Source organism: Tachysurus vachellii, chromosome 22 (assembly GCF_030014155.1).
Source record: "Tachysurus vachellii isolate PV-2020 chromosome 22, HZAU_Pvac_v1, whole genome shotgun sequence".
NCBI lineage: Eukaryota > Metazoa > Chordata > Actinopteri > Siluriformes > Bagridae > Tachysurus > Tachysurus vachellii.
Window position 1 is genome coordinate 11114560 of NC_083481.1, and position 17941 is coordinate 11132500.

Genomic DNA, 17941 nt, shown 5'->3' on the forward strand with positions numbered 1-17941 from the left:
GTCAGTGGCCAAGCATAACTTAGCAGCAACAAATGTTTTGTGGCTGATGACTTGTTACCGCCTAGGTAATTTGAGGGATTGCCATGCCATTGATGACTCTTTTTTTAGAAGTCAATTTTTTTCCACCTTGATGAATTCTAGCTGTGAAGTAATTTCTAGACTCGAGACTTAAAAAAAGACTAAAAAAATATTTAGAATTTTGTTTCACTGCCAAATTATCCATGAAAGATTTTATCTTGCTCTGTTTTGAGTTTATTACAAGAAAACAAGAAGAAGCTCTTCAAACTGCTGAGGTGACTTTTATTAAGACTGTTCAAATCACAACGTACATTGTTGTTAAATTAGTTATAACAGTATAAGCATGCAGAACGACCAGTTTGGCAAAACATTGCTTGAATTCATTGTTTGTTATTAGAAATAGGACCAAATACAATCCATATAGCACCATCTCGAGTTCAGCTGTTCTTTGGTTAAAAATCATGTCATGTTTTATGTCTTGTATTAAGTACTAGAGTGTTTGCCCATTTCTAGTTTAAATTATTGGTCTTATCAACATATTGGTGTTGTTAAATGACTATACAAACAACAGGAGGTTTTGATCAAATGTTATTACTGAGTCTAATTATTCCATTTCATTTTGACACTTTAGATGCAGTTAACACCAATCCAGTGATCAAGGTACCATGACATTAGCAATCCAATGCAGTTTCTAGCTTAGATTTCCATACCTGTGAATGTTATACAATTTATAACAAAATAAATAAAACACTCATATAAAAATAATCTCTTGCAAAATATATTCTGTTAACTGCTGTTAACTTAGCACATGAACAACTCATTTAGGTAACCACATTCACACATGGTATTTAAAAGCACTAGTTTCACTAGTTTGAGGCCTTGGGGGAAAAACTAGCAGCAAAATGGAAAGACACAATATTTAGTATACATATATAGCAAGAACAGTATCAGTGACCTCAGCATTCCGAATCAGTAGCAAGTGGAGGCATCTCCTGGGTGTGAGCTATCCTGTTCCAAAATGAATTAATCGTTATCTTGGCTTCTCTGCCAGCTAAAAAGACAAGAGCCAAGGGAAAGATGTGTGTGAGCTCATGAGAAGGCTATGTGTCAGGTAATATTATCTACAGGTTCTTCATCAAATGATTTCAACTCACTATTATTTCCATTTATTAAAAAACCTGGTCAAAACATAAATTATTTATTGTGAAATAGACACTGTTTTAGCACACATTGTTCAGAATGTTCTTGAAGGTTAACTTAATTTACTTAATTCATTTCAGGAGAAGTTAGCTTTCAAAAGAGATGCACATTTCCAGTGTATTTTGCTATAAATATATATATAGCATGGTACTTGAGGGAATTGTACTACAAATATTTAGCGCAAGTAACATCGCCAACAACATGGTGTACACCTGTTTTGTTCACAATGGATACTGTAAAAATGACAGTGTAAAAAAAATCTAAGTGTAAAAGATGGTTAAGTTGCTTCTACCACAATAACAGAATATTGTTTGGTAAAAAAAGACATAAAATCACATGAAAATCAGTAGTTTTATTATTAAATAAATTAATATTAGCCTTATTTTTTGTAAATAAAATGTTAAATACCAACCATATACAGTATGCTTTCATAATGTCCAGAGAAACCAAATTCCAGTTTCACTGTTTTCCAGATAGAAAACTAGTAGAACAAAACATCCAAAGACACCATGCATATATTCCTTCTATCCTGGACTTCAGGAGCTTTCGCACTCCACTGTTTAGAAAGGTCTAGGCATCCACTGGTACCGACCACCAAATCATTCCACTGCGCTTTGAAACAAAGCGGAATACATCACCCACACATCCTCTGGCTATCCTCCAGGTGAATAAAAAGATTGTGCTCACCATAGATACCCCTTGGAGCACCTCGTTCCGATGTTTCTCAATTCTAAACACCTTGGATACATATCACTCCACACAGGAAGCCTCTAATTACGTTTAGACGCATTCACAGATGCACACTAACATAGGTTCACAGACCCTGTCTTACATATAGGTGAATGAGGAATGTTTTATTTGCATGTGTATACCTCTGTCCTCTCACTGCATGTGTTGCATTTGACATAACAGCACCACAGGAACTTGCAGTTGCATTGCCATACACGTGAGTACTGGTGTGTGTTGTAGCCTCGTCCACAGCACATCAAGTCGCAGCTGTTGGCTTGCTGTGCAGTTTTATTGCAGATCCTTCCCTGAGTGCCCACACTGCCCGTAACTGGGTCTGCTTCACAGTAATTGGGTGACTTCTCAATGTACACCAAGTCAGTGTCCATGGGTTTGCGGTATGAGTAGGGCTTTTTAATCTTCAGGAATGTGGGCCGTTTATTCCGGCTGGCTCGAACTGGCTCCACTTGCACAGCCTGGTAGTATTTATCCTTAAGGATGTAGCCAAGCTGACGGAACTTGGGGAGCGTTGTCCAGCAAGTCTTGGTTGTGCATGAGCCAGAGACTCCGTGACACTTGCACTCTAAGCGCATGTTCTTTTCTAGGATCTGGAGTGGAAAAACAGACATTGTTCAGTACCCTGGGGGATTTTACAGGACCCTGATTTTATTCAGCAGTCTATAATTTTAGTCTAAGATAATTATGAGAGTAAGAGCTTTGATGATTCATAGGCTAATCCAGTTAGTCTATCAGGTGACACCTTGGTGCCTGGAGTGATTGAATACAAACATTTACAATTTAAAGCTGCGGAATATAGTACTGTGGCAAAACTCTTTGGCACCCTAAGTTGTCCTAATATTTTATTTTGTCTTAATCCCAAACAAAAAAAAAAGCTACACATTACTTAATACACCACTTTTCAAACAAATCACTACTAATGTAATAATAAAAGTTTCTTGTTCTACAAATAGTTAATTTTATTATTTCTGAAGGCATTTGATTGCAGTTCTTTGCATGTACGTACCTAGTACTATATACAGTCTTGTGAAAAGATTAGGATACCCCATGAAAGCCTGTGTGTTTTTTTAAATAGTTAAACATATGGGCATTTTATCTTCATTTTAACAATATTGGAAGTTTCAAGTAATATAACTAAACAAATCAACTAAATTACCTACAGGTGGCTCACATCAGGTGCAAATTTTTAGAACAATGTTATAGAGCATTTTGAAGAAGGCTTCCCTCATTTAAACCTCAGCTATTTAGTTTGGTTTGCTCTTAATTGTTGAAGTGAGAGGTATCCCCATGGTGAGATCCAAAGCGCTCTCTGAGGCCTTCAGAAAGAAGATTGTTAATGCTTATGAGTCTGGTAAGTGATATAAAAAGATCTCAAAATAATTTGTATTCAGTCATTACACTGTCCAAAAATCATTTGCAAGTGGATAACATTTAAAACAACTGCCAACATTACCAGGTCAGGACATCCAAGCAATTTCACTCCAAGAGTAGACTGCAAGATGCTTAAAGAAGTCTTCAAAAACCCTAAAATATCATCACAGGGCCTACAGCAAACTCTTGCTATAGTTGTTGTCAAAGTGCAGGAATCTTAAACTCAGAAAGAGACTGAACAACTTTAATTATCAGGTGTGCAAGGAGGAAACCTTTGCTGTCTAAGAAAAACATGAGGGCAAGAATGAGGTTTGCAAAAGAACACAAAGACAAAGGCCAAGATTTCTGGAATAATGTTCTTTGGATAGATGAGTCTAAAATTTTAATATTTGGACACCATAACAGAGGACATGTTTGCCGTAAGCAAATACAGCATTTCAGTAAAAGAACCTCATAACAACTGTGAAACATGGAAGTGGAAGTGTTGGGGTTTGGATATGCTTTGTTGCAGCAGGACTTGTCCAGCTCATCATCATTGTATCCACTATGAATTCTACATATGAGACCATCTGTCAAAAATTGAAGCTTACATGGAACTGGACCTTGCAACATAAAAACATACAAGTAAATCCAATAAGGACTCCCTGAAAAGTAAAAACCTTGAAATAGCCAAGTCAAAGCCCAGATCAAAATCTTATTGAGATCCTGTGGGGGGAAACCACTCAAATATCACACAGCTGAAAGAACTCAGCATTAAAGAGTGAGGGAAACTTATTTCTAGTCAATGTCTGAAACTAGTAGATGGCTACAAGAAATGCCTCATTGAGGTTATTTCAGCCAAAGCACATAGAGTGTCCTAAATTTCTTCTCAGTTGAAATACTCATTTGATTTGAGTAGATTTTTTTGTTTAATAAGTGAAAAGATATATGTATTTATGAAAAATATACATATATATGAGAAGGTTGCGTTTGGGCATTCTTGCACAAAAGGATTGTTGAATTGTTTCATACCTGTAGCATTTGTGCCTACAGTGGTGGTTTTAGAGCATATTTCTGGAATAGTTAAACAGGTTGAGACAAAGGTTTTTTTTAAACATTCCAATTCAAGAATGCAAAGATTGTTAAACTTGCTGTGCCAGAGCCTGATCCACCTCATGCCTGCCCGCCTGCACAGCAAGGCTGGAAAACAGCCTGCGTGTCGACAGGTTCCTCCGTCAACTTTTAACAAGCCTTTTCATTTGTGTACAAAACATCTGACACAAATTGTTTCACCAAGCTAAGTATGAGTCGTCGTCTGTAGGAATCTCTCACTCTTGTGTAAGCAGCATGGTGGAATCAGGGGTGCATATGATATAAACACAGCCTGAATGACAGTGACTTCTACAACTGTCTGCCTATGTGTAGTGTACACAGATAAAGCTCAGGAGTCAGGTTTCAGGTGCCTGTGAGCTTCACTTCATTCTGACTATCCTTGTATCCTGAGTCCAACAGGTAAGAGTGGTGAGCAAGAAATAACACTACGCTTTTTTCTTGTGTGATGTACAATAATGTGGAAAAATACAGTAATTATGTGTGCAAATCCTGAAAAGAATAATAACTTGCTGAGAGAAAGATCTGTGTAAAAGAGAGCCTGTTTAGCTATGGAAGAGTCTGTTAATGATTGGCATCAGGGAATAGCTTGTTCAAGGCAGTGTAGTTTTTGGTGTGGTTAGCAAATGCTACTTCTCTCTTTCCACTATGTAATGATGCTGTTTTACCCGTTTGTGGAAGAAGCCTCACCTAGTGTTCTAATTATTATTCCATCCTCAATGCCTGTCTGCCTCATAGACTTTGTGGAGTCTTCTTGAAAACTGTCTGCTCTCTGTGATGTGTATCAGGATAAGTGTGGCCATGCTGCTGCTTCCTGATAAACAACATGTTCAGAAAGCATACTGAAGTCAAATCTGTGTGTCTGTGAGAGGTGACTACCTTCTAAACAACACTGTGAACCATCTTTAAGTCTTGAGATACCAATATTGCCATGATATACTGAAAATTAAAACTGTGCTTAAATAATATTCTCATGCCAGCTTAAATAATATTCTCATGTCATCATGCCAGTCTATTCTCAGTCATCAAGTTAAATCCCATTTGATTTTAATACTATTTAATATGCCAGTATCAAATGGAAAATCAACTCCTGTAAAAAACATGAAATTAAACAATGTATGCTTTTAGAATGAGACCTAGAAAAATCACCAAAGACAGTTCATTCATAAAGGAGTCCATATGAGAAGGTTATGACCTCATCTTGCCTTCAAAGATTTGATGATCTGTCCAGAGTGCTGAAACAGTCCAAACTGTTTCAAACTCTTTACAAAAATAGTTCTTATAAACTTGTTAAAATGACAGATATGTTTCTCTGCAAAGGTAATGGTACCTATAGTTCACTTTAACATGTATCTATTTAGGTATAGCTTAGTTATCATGCTTAATTTTTTGGATTGGCTATTCCAATATTCCAATTGTTTAGTCAATTGTCTCATATATATTTCTATTATATATTATATATTATATTTACCCTTAAAAGCCTTTTGTAACATTCTGTGACATTGCTCATTATGAGAAGACCAGAAAATACCTCAGGGAAAAACTCAAGAAGCAGAAGTTTTTTGCTTGTAAGTAATTTAGTGATTACTCAAATGGAAGTGTATCAGTGCATTTTCCACCTAAAAGCCCTTGCTGTTATCTCTTTATAAAAGCCCTTTTTATTCTGACTACCACCATTTTGTATCAGCATGATGTGGTGAATTTTAAACAGAGCAGCTAATTAACATAAAATCATTTTTACAATCAGGAGGCTGAGATCGTCATTGCACCATTTCTGTTTGCTGGGTAAAAATCATCTGCTTCTTGAATTGACAGATCTGGTGCTGAATGGTATATGTATAAGTATATGTATACAAATGCAACCATATATTTAAAGGCAAGTGATAATTAAGCAATTAGGCTTAAAAAGGATGTAGCATTATAATTGCTTTTGTTTATTTTAAATATTGTCTGGGGTGTAATTTTGACACACATATTTTTGAATGAAATACATCAATACTTTTCTTTATGGGTAAGGTAAATAGCTGTTTGACTGATGTGTTTAATTATGTACTGCCAACTTCATACAACCGTTTCTGCTCATCCACTTGAGAAGTGCCAATGATTGGTGTTGACCCAACTGTTGTAAACTCTTCACATCAAACTCCAGATAAAGTTTTATAAATATAGTAATCATATATTTATATATTTATTTATAAACAAGTAAATCACTTTTATCACTATGTATCTTAAAACAAGATAATGTGATAAAATATTTTGGAATTTCTAAAACAATATTTATAGTGGAATATTGAAGCACTATAAGATTATTCAACCTTTATTTATGTTTTTTGCTTAGCAGTGATCATCCCAGTATGTTTTATCCTTAAAAAATGTATTTGACCTTGTTACTAAATATTTTATTCCAAAATTTATCATGTTAATTAAAAAACACTTTGCAGCGCAAAAGGATTCAACATAAAATTCGTTAATATTGTACCACCATTAATTAACTATTATTTTAATCCAAACAGATTCTAGGGTACCTTTCTTATACATACCTTACGCCCCACTTCATTGTTATGGAGGTTCATGAGAGTCCTGGCATTTTGCTTTATCTCCCGGGCATCCACAAACATCTTGGAAAAGCTCAGGCCATAGCGGATGTCAGCTGAACAGCCACCCCACTTCCAACCCTCTTCCTGGTTGTAGAAACCTTGCTTCTCTTTATCACACCCACAGCCACTCAGGGTTCCCTGGGTGCAGGCAGCTGTGATAGCATGGGCAACCCCAGCAGCAATGATGGCATAGGTGAAAGCTGCTTCTTTACTCCCTATAAAAAAGAGAATGTTTAAAAATCAGAATCATTCTCAATAAGCTCTATTGTCTCAGCCAAATTAAGCTTGTGCACATACTTCACATAGTTCAAAATTCAAGAGCAATATGAACATGTTTTGCCAAGTGCTATTCATTTATTATTCTTTTTTTTTTTTTACTTTTGCCTCATTATATGAGGTGAGAGCTTTGCACAACAATCAGTCTTGCTGAAAAATAGGCAGGTGATCCTAAACTTCAGATTATGCAAGTAAACAGTGGTATGCTAACAAATAGTAGGCACCACAGGCAATTCAGAGCTTTATTTGACATGGGGTAATTGTCCTTCAGTTGTCAGGGAAAAGGAAACATTAAGACAAATAACTGTATGATTGTGCTGTAATGACCATTGCAGCGAAGGAAGGAATAACCTGCCTCTTTCGTGAACAAGGGTTTATTTAAGAGACAATAGAGTGGTAGAGATCGGGGGCACACAGTACGTTTGGACTCTTTCCCAGCTTCCGTCAGAAAGAGGGATCCACCCAGCGGAGGTAAGTCCCTCAGGCATGCAGAATCTCTCCTGGCAAGAAGACTCAGATAATTGATTGCCACTGCTAAGCAGGGCACTTCCAGGTTAAGAGTATTATTCATTTATGTAGCCACAGAAATGTAACAAAGACCTTTGAAAAGTTTTAAACACTGTTAGGTATGTGTTGCAACGCACCATGACTAGTTGTTTTGACTTAAACTCTTAAAGATTTATCTTAAACCTTTCATTTCTTTTCTTAAGACTGGCTAACAATAAGTCCAACAGGAAGACTGACATGTGACCTATGAGCCAGCTTCTACTCATCATGGTGAATTCCAACAGTCTCTTTCAGGGCTGTGTTCATTAGTATCAATGGACGTTTGCAGTGACACAGACTTTTTTGTTATGTGTGACAGTAACTTGCATTAAAGTCTTAGATTCTTTATGAACTTAAGTCTAAGTTATAAACCGGTCATGTTCTGTATTAGAAGCAGAAGAAATCCAGACACAGTTTCAGTTTTAAGATGATTGTTCACAAGAAAATGATTCTTTGGTAACTCCGAAGCAAAGGCCAAGTTGTCATGCTTTTAAGATCTATTGATCAGTACTAGGTTACTGTGCTCTCCTGCAAATGTACAAATTATCATTTGGATTAATGAATCATCAACTGTTGACTCTTCTAGAAATCATTTACACAAACCTTGCACTAAGAAATCTGTGTCCTTTAAGTAGGCTGGGTTTATCTCCCATTTAAAATTCAGTACCTAACACAACTAGTAAAACATATCGTATTGATATGACAATGTAGTCAATTCCATAGTCGGTGGGGAGAAATAACTTTCTCATTCTGTCTGTTGATTATTGAATCTTGCATGCTATGAATGAGTGCAAAACATTCTCAGAGCTTTCTCAGGGCCTCCAGACTAACAGTAACACTGGTATGTGTTGACCTGCAGTTGATAAACATCTTGGAGTAGCGCCCAAGCAATTTAAGAAAAGCTTGTTTGGAGCATCAATTATATGGAGATTTTTATGAGTCGCTTGGGCTTGATGCCAAGAGAGAAAAGATGCATTCAATAGAAAGGTTAGCACATACTAAAGATTTTACAATAGCAAAGTTATAAAACCACTTTTACATAGGATATGGTAAAATAGTCTTTTTATTAAGTATATTACTTGGGCTGTGTTTACTTAAATCGGATAGTCTGCACACAAACTTGACTGATAAGAAACCCATAAAACATGTGTGTTATGACATGGGTTTCATTACATTACAGAAGTCTGAATCAGTGGCTCAGAATGATCCTGTGTGAGATGTCTTTTGCCAAAACTGTAAATGCAAGAGGTTAATTTCTAAACCTCACACAATGTACTTGTCTGGGCTTGAGACAATGCTGGTGGGGGAAAACTATTTTTCAAACATGCCGGAGGGTGCTTAAGTGTGAGAAAGGGGGATGGTGAGGGTTCCACTTGAAAAACACAAGATAAAACAAATATAAATTATGCAGCTATGTGTTCCAGAACTCTGTTCTATTCCCATGTTCAGTAAATGGACCACACTGAAAATAATAATCCAAGCTTTATAAAGTAAAGTAAAAGTAATTAAAGTAATGCTGTGGTACAGTGCTGAAAGAGGAATCCACTATTTTGATGCCAAGCCCACCAGAGCATATGGTACCAGGCCCTGAACATGAGCAAGCATTACTTCACCTCCTTCTGAATTGCCTTATGAGAATTAACCAATGTTCTTCATCTCTTATTGTTTGGTAAATGTGAGGCTGCTTGCATGTCTGGCCACTGTAACCAGTCCTATTAGAACATTTTCCCACTCTCTTTCATCCAAATTATAGAAATTATAGACAGAGTAGGGGCAAACACCACAGCTGGGAAATACAGTTGGTCACTGTTAGCCAAATGATGTTCAGATAATTCAGATCCATGCCTCCTGTATTAAACAATATAATCTACAAGCAAAACAAAGATTATGACAGCTATGAAAGTGGGCTGCTCAATAATGAGAAGGATTGAGGGAAATTTTGGGGTAATGCATGAGCTTGCAGCAAACTTGCCCTTTTTCTCTTTACTTTTTCTCAAGTCAATCATCTTTGATGCCGAGGGATAAAATACAGCTTCACCTTCAGCAATAGATACAAGTCTCTACAGACCTTTGCAGTCTTAACAACACAATTTCAGTGCTGCCTCAATCTGAATGAAGGCAAGGTGAGAGGAAATAAAACATTTATATATATATATATATATATATATATATATATATATATATATATATATATATATATATATAAATTGTTTTCAATTTTTATTTCCTTTTTTATTTCCTATATATATATATATATATATATATATATATATATATATATATATATATATATATATATATATATATATATATATATTTTAACCCAGTGTAAGTTTGAGCATCAGGATTCCCTACAGCCATTTTTAACAGACAAATGGCCCAATAATTCTGCCTCCTTTTTCCCACCAGCCAAAAAGGCTATGAAACTAAAGTCCTTCACAAAACCATTCATCAAGTGTCAGTTGTTCAATAGCACTAAAGAAGCTCTAAATAGGCTTGGGTTTGCCTCTGAAAAAATGGATAATGTTACCACAAGGAAAAACATTCTCTTAGTTAGTTTTGTTTTATTTATCTATGGTGACATATGGTTACATTTCCTTAAAATACTGTACTATTTTGTCCCTTCATTCACATTCTGTAACTTATACCCGTGGAAAAGTGAAAAGCCCAACTAGCAAATCATTAAAATCTACAGATAAGACAGGATGACTAGAAAAGGCTTCTTTTGAGAAACAGGGTTGTTAGAGAGGCCATAAATTCAGCCATGTTGATACTTGGCTGTGTGAATGAAACAGAAGCATGTTTGACATGACATTACAGGAGGGCACAAAAATACAAAATGCTACAAGCAAATCAGCAGCCCTGCATCCACTGACAAGCCACTTCCAGTTATTTATTAGCTCATGGCTTGTGTTTAAATCTCAGAATTTCTTTAAGAATTTGAGGTGCTGTGTATCTTTTTAACATCTACTGAAAAAGTTAGAAGTCAAGCATTAGAATAAATCCCACAATCATAATATTAGGTGACTAATAGCTGAGAGTTAATTGCATAGGCTTATTAGTGACATAAAAGAAATTGCAACAATTTATAATAACAAAAATAAATCAATTAAAACAGTAATGTTTTAAATTAGGCTTAAATTCCAGAATTCTTTAATAATGTCAATATATTCACTTCGTTAACTAAATAAAGTAAATGACAAGTTTATAACCTAGAAATATCATTTCTCTAATTCTAGGGATACAGTAAATAGTTGTGCAACATACCCACTTTCAACTCTTTTCCAAAAACGGTCCTTTCTCCGAGGGCAGAACAGTTCCAGCGTCCGTGGCGGAACTGGAACTGACATTCATTGATGCCCATCTGCGCTCCTTCACCGATCACGATGATGGCGTCCGGGCGGCTCTGGCAGATCGTCCGCTGACGGGGGGCAAGACCCGGGATTTTATTACATATGATGCTCGCACCCAATGCCACCACGGAGGAGAAGCCACTGTAGAGTTTAAAAGTAAAGCATCGAGTTAACAAAAAGGTGCACGTCATGTTTAATTAAACAAAACTAAAGGCGATGTTCTGTTAGATTTGTCTAATTTTTGGATGCTCTGGTCCCAAAGTGCCAGCGGAATCATTTGAAAAGGTCGTTAGATGGTTTGCGCCGAATTACATTTAGATTATTGTGCGATTTCCTTTCCTACTGTTTCGGGTTCTTTCACCTCATAATAAACAATATGGGCGCACCATGAAATCTAAAGCATGTATCATAGAATTAACTGTTTATTTTGAGTGTAAATTATGTAAATATCTCAGTAGGAGATCTCTGTAATGATGTAGAATTAATGTAGAAAACTGTAATAAACATTCAGACTTTCATGGGCATAGATTACAGGACACCTTTAATGTCACTGCGCATAGACACCTTTAATGTCACTGCGCAGGCGATTTCAGAGATTTATCCCAAAGTCAGCAAGGAGACTAAGAAAAGTCACCATCCATCAAAAACCAGCTAAAAACATAAGCTATAATGATGCAATATTAATTTTTTTGTCATTAGTATATCTTTATTTCAACTATTGTGTTTATCTTTACGAGTCAGATTCTCTTAGTTTCAGTTACGCAAAACCAAATTATTACCATGTGAATTGTAACCTTTTAAAACTCACCCGATTTTCAGATAAATAATCCCCAGACAGAGGAAAATGTGAAAAATCCAGCGGCGCGTTTTCCTGCTCATGGTGACCTTTACTTTATTTAAGCAGTGACTGAGAGTCCGAGGCGTGTTTGTGTGTAAATGCTCCCTGCTTTAGTGTGGATGCAGCGCGCCGCCGCGCACCTGAGTTCAAACGCTTCTGAGACTCGAAGGCTCCTTCAGCATATGAAGCTCTGAAGCGGCCTCTGTTGTAAAATGATAATTACGCTAAATATTTCTTATTTCTCTCATTGTTTTCTCTACAGGTCCTCCGATTTCGTAAGCAATGTTACTTGGAGCTCATCTCCAGAGGAAATGCTTTATCCGCTGCGTCCCGGTACGTAAAATGCCGCGAGGCTGAAACGTTCGTTTACTTAACTGGCTTTGAATACAGAGACTGGTTCCGAGACTGCTTCCGCGTAATTGCCCTTACCTGGTGCTATTTTTGGGACGGAGTCTAATTTAGCCGTCATTTAACACTGTCGATTAGAACAGGGCGGATATGTGTGAATAGTTTAGATTTGTTTTCCAGTGTGCGCTATTTGTCTAGCCTGATGGAGGTTAATCCGCGCGGTAGCTCGAGCTTCTTTAACAGAGCTTTTTATCTCTTTTGCCTGCACCCGTTTGCTCCTCCCATGAGAGAGCTTTTGATACTAGCCTCAGCGCCCCTTTACTCCCCCCGAACTCCTCATCTTATTTGTCCTATATGAGCTCATGCAGAATTTTGGTCATTATGACAATGGAGGAGGTTATAAAAATGTTTACATTTCTTGTGAAAGCATTTTGAGATGTTTTAAATAGCCCAATTAAACTATACCTATATATAACAATTTATATAGTAACCTATAGAACACCGAGCATTTAACATTTACAGCATTCGGCAGACGCCCTTTTCACTGAACACATTAATACAAAAGTCAATTGTTACTTTAGTCTATTTCACCTATAGGTTTTAGGCATCAGCGTGGTGTGTAAAAACTAATATTCTCATTGCACAAATCCTTGTGCATATGACAGTAACATTCTTGTATCTTGTCACCTGCATTTAAAACAATTACTGACAGACGTATATGAACACTGAACATGAAAAGGATCCTTTTTTCTCTAAAGCAAGGAATACAGGCAAGGTGAAGGCATCCACACTGATAATAGTTATCAGCAATCTAAAATTTTAGATTTTTATTTGCAACCTATCAGCATACATATTTATATTTAAACCAGTCTGGAAAAAAAGGCTTTGAGAACTGTAAAAAAGGTTGCAGCTCCAGATTTCTTTAATTTTAACAGTGTGAATGTACAAATGTTTGTCCCTCAGACAGGTGGAAAAACCAGGCACCCCAATTGATATCATGGAGGACATCCCAGAATTGTGGTTATATTAGATATATAACCACATATATTACAATGTTGTCAATTTCACACTGTTGCCTGGTTTATAAACTTAGATACAAGTCCAGCAATTAAATTAAACATGAGAGATTAGCTCAAATATTGTTTAATACTGTTCAACCTAGATGCTTAAAATCTATATATCTTTATACATATCCATCTTTTATTCTGACCTCGACGATTAAATTGATTATATAAGAGCGCCATCTCCAGGTATAAAGTTGGAAGGGTCCCGCAACACCACTGGGCAAATCATAATTACTCTGGTAATTTAATAGTACACAAATAATGATTAAATGGTTTACAAAGATAAGACTGGTGGATAATTTAACACCAACTCTGCACAATTACTTTACACACTTTATATTACACACTGAAAAATTACTTTTCAGAAAAATATTACACATTCATAGTCAAACAGATGCAGTAAAACACTAAGCCATGAGACTCATAGCATTTATTCATGAATTCAAACAAGCAGTTGTTTACACAAATAAAATGGCATTATTCCTCAACATTTAATCCTTATTGACTTCATATTAAAACAACTTTAAGAGGTAAACTGGCCATGAATCCCTGCCCCTCAGGGAAGGCAATAGATTGTATAGTTATCTTCCAGACAGGATAAAATCACTATCCCACAACTATACAATCTACTACCTCACACTGTGAAAGCATAATCTTTAACAAGAAAGAACTAAAATAATCTCATTTCCTCAACTAATTAGGCTTTTTTAAACCCTATACCTTAACCGCAACATGAAACATGATGCAGCTGCTTCCTTGTCACCCTGAGAAAGACAGTAGGCTGTATAGTTATCTCCCAGTGTGGGTGTGACCCTAAAACTACACAACCTACTACCTCATCCCACAGTACAAAAAACCTTGTGTACATTTAATGGAGTCTATGATGTTCATGCTGCAGAAGCAGGGGCACTCATGTTGTATCTTTCACCACCATACATCTATATCCAGAAGACTCTGCCTGGGAAAAAAAAAAAAAGTGCACTTTTAGATACCACTGTAGGCCATAGTTATGCAGACTATATAAGCCAGCTGAATCTTAATGGCAGCAAGAAATATCCATCTACAATATCTATTTAATATTTAAACATAACATAAGCCAACTAATAAAGTCATCAGACACCCCAATGTTTCAAAATGGGAGAATGCTTGCATGATCTAGTCCAATACCCTGATTGATGCAGCAAAATGAAGAACCTGGCATAGATTGCAGATTCCCTCTTGGCAAAAGGAAGCCATACCATCACTGCAGGACTGACTTTGCAACTATCCAATAGTTCCACTCACAATAAAATGCTCATTAGTGGCACCTTAACCATTAGTCGGATTTACACCAGGATTTAATATGCACAACCCATGTTAAATACTGCATCATTATATACTTACTACAAAAAAGAAATAAATAAATAAATAAAAAAATGAAAAACATACCAAAATGTGTTCAAGTCAATAAACAGTCATGATTTAAAAGCATCAAGCTTTAAAATAAATTCAATAAAAATCATTATGAAAAGAGGGAAATGTGTATTAGACAAAATGATGCTCTATTAATACATGCCAGAAACAGGGACTGAGTTCTATATTTACAATATACAACAGTATTAATATTCAACCAATGATTAACCAAAGGTTTTTCTGTTCAAAACTCTCTACTTAGACACTAGCTTAAGTACCCCATTAAATGAAATCACTTGGCACTGAACAAAGTCTGTTGCTGAGGTAAAGATGTGTCCAACTTTTGGTCATTCCTGAATCTCCTCTTCTTGCAGGGTATTCATCTTTAAAAGGCCAACGAAAGGTCAATGATCCATAGTCTTTCTGAAAAATACTGCCAAAAAAGACCTGCTGATGCATCCAATGCCTGAGTTTGTCATAGGATTAGTTCATTGCCCTTTTCTTCACTTATAAAAATAATGGATTGTTTAAAAAAAGAAAGAAAAAAAGAAGAAAGAAAAACTTTTAAAAGACTAAATCTTACAAATTCTTCCGATTTGTCAAATTTATATGTACACATACAGAATTGTAGAAAGTAAATTGCTTTCATTCCTTTTTTCTCCAGATTGAACCAGGACAAAGAAAACATCTTGCATCCTTGAATGCAATGTATGCTGCAGGTCAAAAGATACACTAAAAAGGTTGCTGTTCTTTTTCTCTCTCTCTTTTTTTTTTTTTAGACATTTAGAAACAATAAGTTTTTTGAATCTTGCTGAAATTTAAGGTCTGAAGTTTTGAACAGAAAACTCAGATGGCTTCCTAAACAGTTTCTCAGTTTCTATGAATCTCCAGGACAGACTAGACTGCCTTTCAAATCCTTTCCATACTTTTAATAGCTCAAATGTCACATCATATAATTTAACCCTAAATAAATTGCAAGCTCAATGTATAGAGCAAAATAATTAGTATTTCTAAACAAATCAAATAAACTGTTTCAATTAAGAGCAGTAAACCTATATTAGAAGCTGGTTTTAACTAGCGATTACTACCCGATTAAATCAGAAAGTCTTAGCTGCTCCCAAAAAGTAAGGAACTATTTAGCCATTACATTATCGTGTTTTATTTTTAATTCACACATTTAAAAAGTAAAAGAAAAAAACAAATCACGCGTTGTGTGGAGCCTAGACAAAAAAACAGACCAATCTGGCGGGCTAAACTCTCCCAACTCTGTTACTCAAAATTCCTTCGCCTGTTCAGAAAAAAATGGCGGTTTCCAAATGCATACACTGTAGTTAGATGATAGCTACAGACGTTAAACAACCCTGTATATATTTGTGTTCGTTTACAATACAAATACGACGAGTTATTAAAAAAAGATTTTATGTTAAAATACGTTCAGACAACCAGATTAACACTGTACACTGAGCAGAGACATCGTGTAGTCAAGCCTTCTGCATTCCAGTTTCGCTAGCTAACAGCATCCCATAAACTCGGGCACATTAGCAAGATGGCTAGCGACTATCATTTAATTAGCACGATAGCTATCTATGTAGAACCCCCACTTCCTTTATTAAGGCTCTCTCAAGGTAACACATGCTCAGTAGACTATATAACAACCATTTTATTTGTTTGTTTATTTAATTTTTAACGTCAAAATCTTTCTGAAACCGATCAGACGTACCTCAGTGCAGGCACCTTCAGCAGCTGTCCGCAATGGAGAAGACCAGTGTCTGATGTAGCATCGGCTAGCGATTGTAAGCGATCTGATTGGCCCACCGTTAGACCTGTAACCCGGAAGCGTGGCGTTTTGTATGGGTTCCACTAGATTAAAATTATATTTCTAAATTGGAAAAAATAGATTAAATTGTACTTTAATCTCGTGTGATAAATCATATAATTTTGAATCAAAACAAGACAAAACATTATTTCAGAGAAATATCCTGTCCTACTGATACAATGTGATTTTTTTTTCTGGTACACAATGCGGCGCCAAAAATCCAAGTTTTCCACTATCCGATACTGATGGGGTTGTCAGTTTATAGGGGCCAGGGACACATTTTTATTCTAAAAATAAGTACCTAAGGACAGAGTACAGTTTTATAAACATAATCCCTTTTTATTCCCAAGTATATATTACAGAATCAATTATGCCAGAGGTTTGGGTTAAACCCATTCAATTTAAGCGACTAAACAGACTTTAACAGGTAACCTGACAAGCACATAACACACAGCACTGTTTCCAAACTGGGAGAAAACAGTTTTAGATGTGACAGAAATAGTAATCATGTAGAAGATGTTTTGTAAACAAAGTGTCTCCTTTATATATGGAGACTTTTGGGACAGCCAATGTTTAAGGTTAAATAGGACCTACACACACCCAAGATGTCCATGCACACACTGCTGTGGTTACTTGGCAGATCACTAGTGTCATGAAAAATGTGATGCAATACAATCGTGAATAGTGGAGGCAATATAGAGCCATGTGTCAGTGTCCCCAACTCACTTAACAAGCTAAGGTTCTGTCTTAAAGGGCATATTTTATAGGTACTGTTGCAGACATTATTAAGTACTAACACTGACCATGTTTTCATTTAGTTAGTGACTGAACTGGAGAATCTCTGAACAACCTGTTTCAAGTTCCAGGATCTTCTAAATTAGGAAGTATTTTTGGAGTATTGTGAGTTTTCATTTATTATAAGATGCAGATGAGGTCGTCAGTATATTTCACAACTTTGTGCATAAAATTGCTAAACATTAAAGATTGGACTGAAATGTTTTGACTGCAAAGAACTACAAATCATCCAAGCTCTTTTAATTATCACCAAAAATTCTACAAATGCATATATTTTATGGAAAAACATTGGGGGAGGTGTTAAGGGAGATGGCAATAAAATATCCATGATGCAATTCTCCTCACTCATCGAAGTCTTTTGATGTGTAATCCAGGTCCGTAGTCAGCCTATTGAAAGGGGGGGGGGGGGTGTTCTTTTTTCAAAAAGTGGACCTTTTTGCAGTTTTCTACTCCTTTTGTATTTAATTATGAGGTTCAAATATTTCATTTTGGTG

At 36.0% G+C, this 17941-nt stretch overlaps 1 protein-coding gene across 1 annotated transcript; it reads right to left on the reverse strand.

The window, feature by feature from the left end:
- Positions 1–283: 283 nt before the first annotated feature.
- wnt7aa (wingless-type MMTV integration site family, member 7Aa) lies at positions 284–12834 on the reverse strand. The gene is made up of 4 exons (XM_060858421.1): positions 12003–12834; positions 11109–11335; positions 6963–7234; positions 284–2552 (listed from the first exon to the last, which is right to left on the reverse strand). The coding sequence occupies exons 1-4, from the start codon at positions 12071–12073 to the stop codon at positions 2073–2075; spliced, it is 1050 nt and encodes a 349-aa protein (XP_060714404.1). The 5' UTR covers positions 12074–12834; the 3' UTR covers positions 284–2072.
- Positions 12835–17941: the final 5107 nt, after the last annotated feature.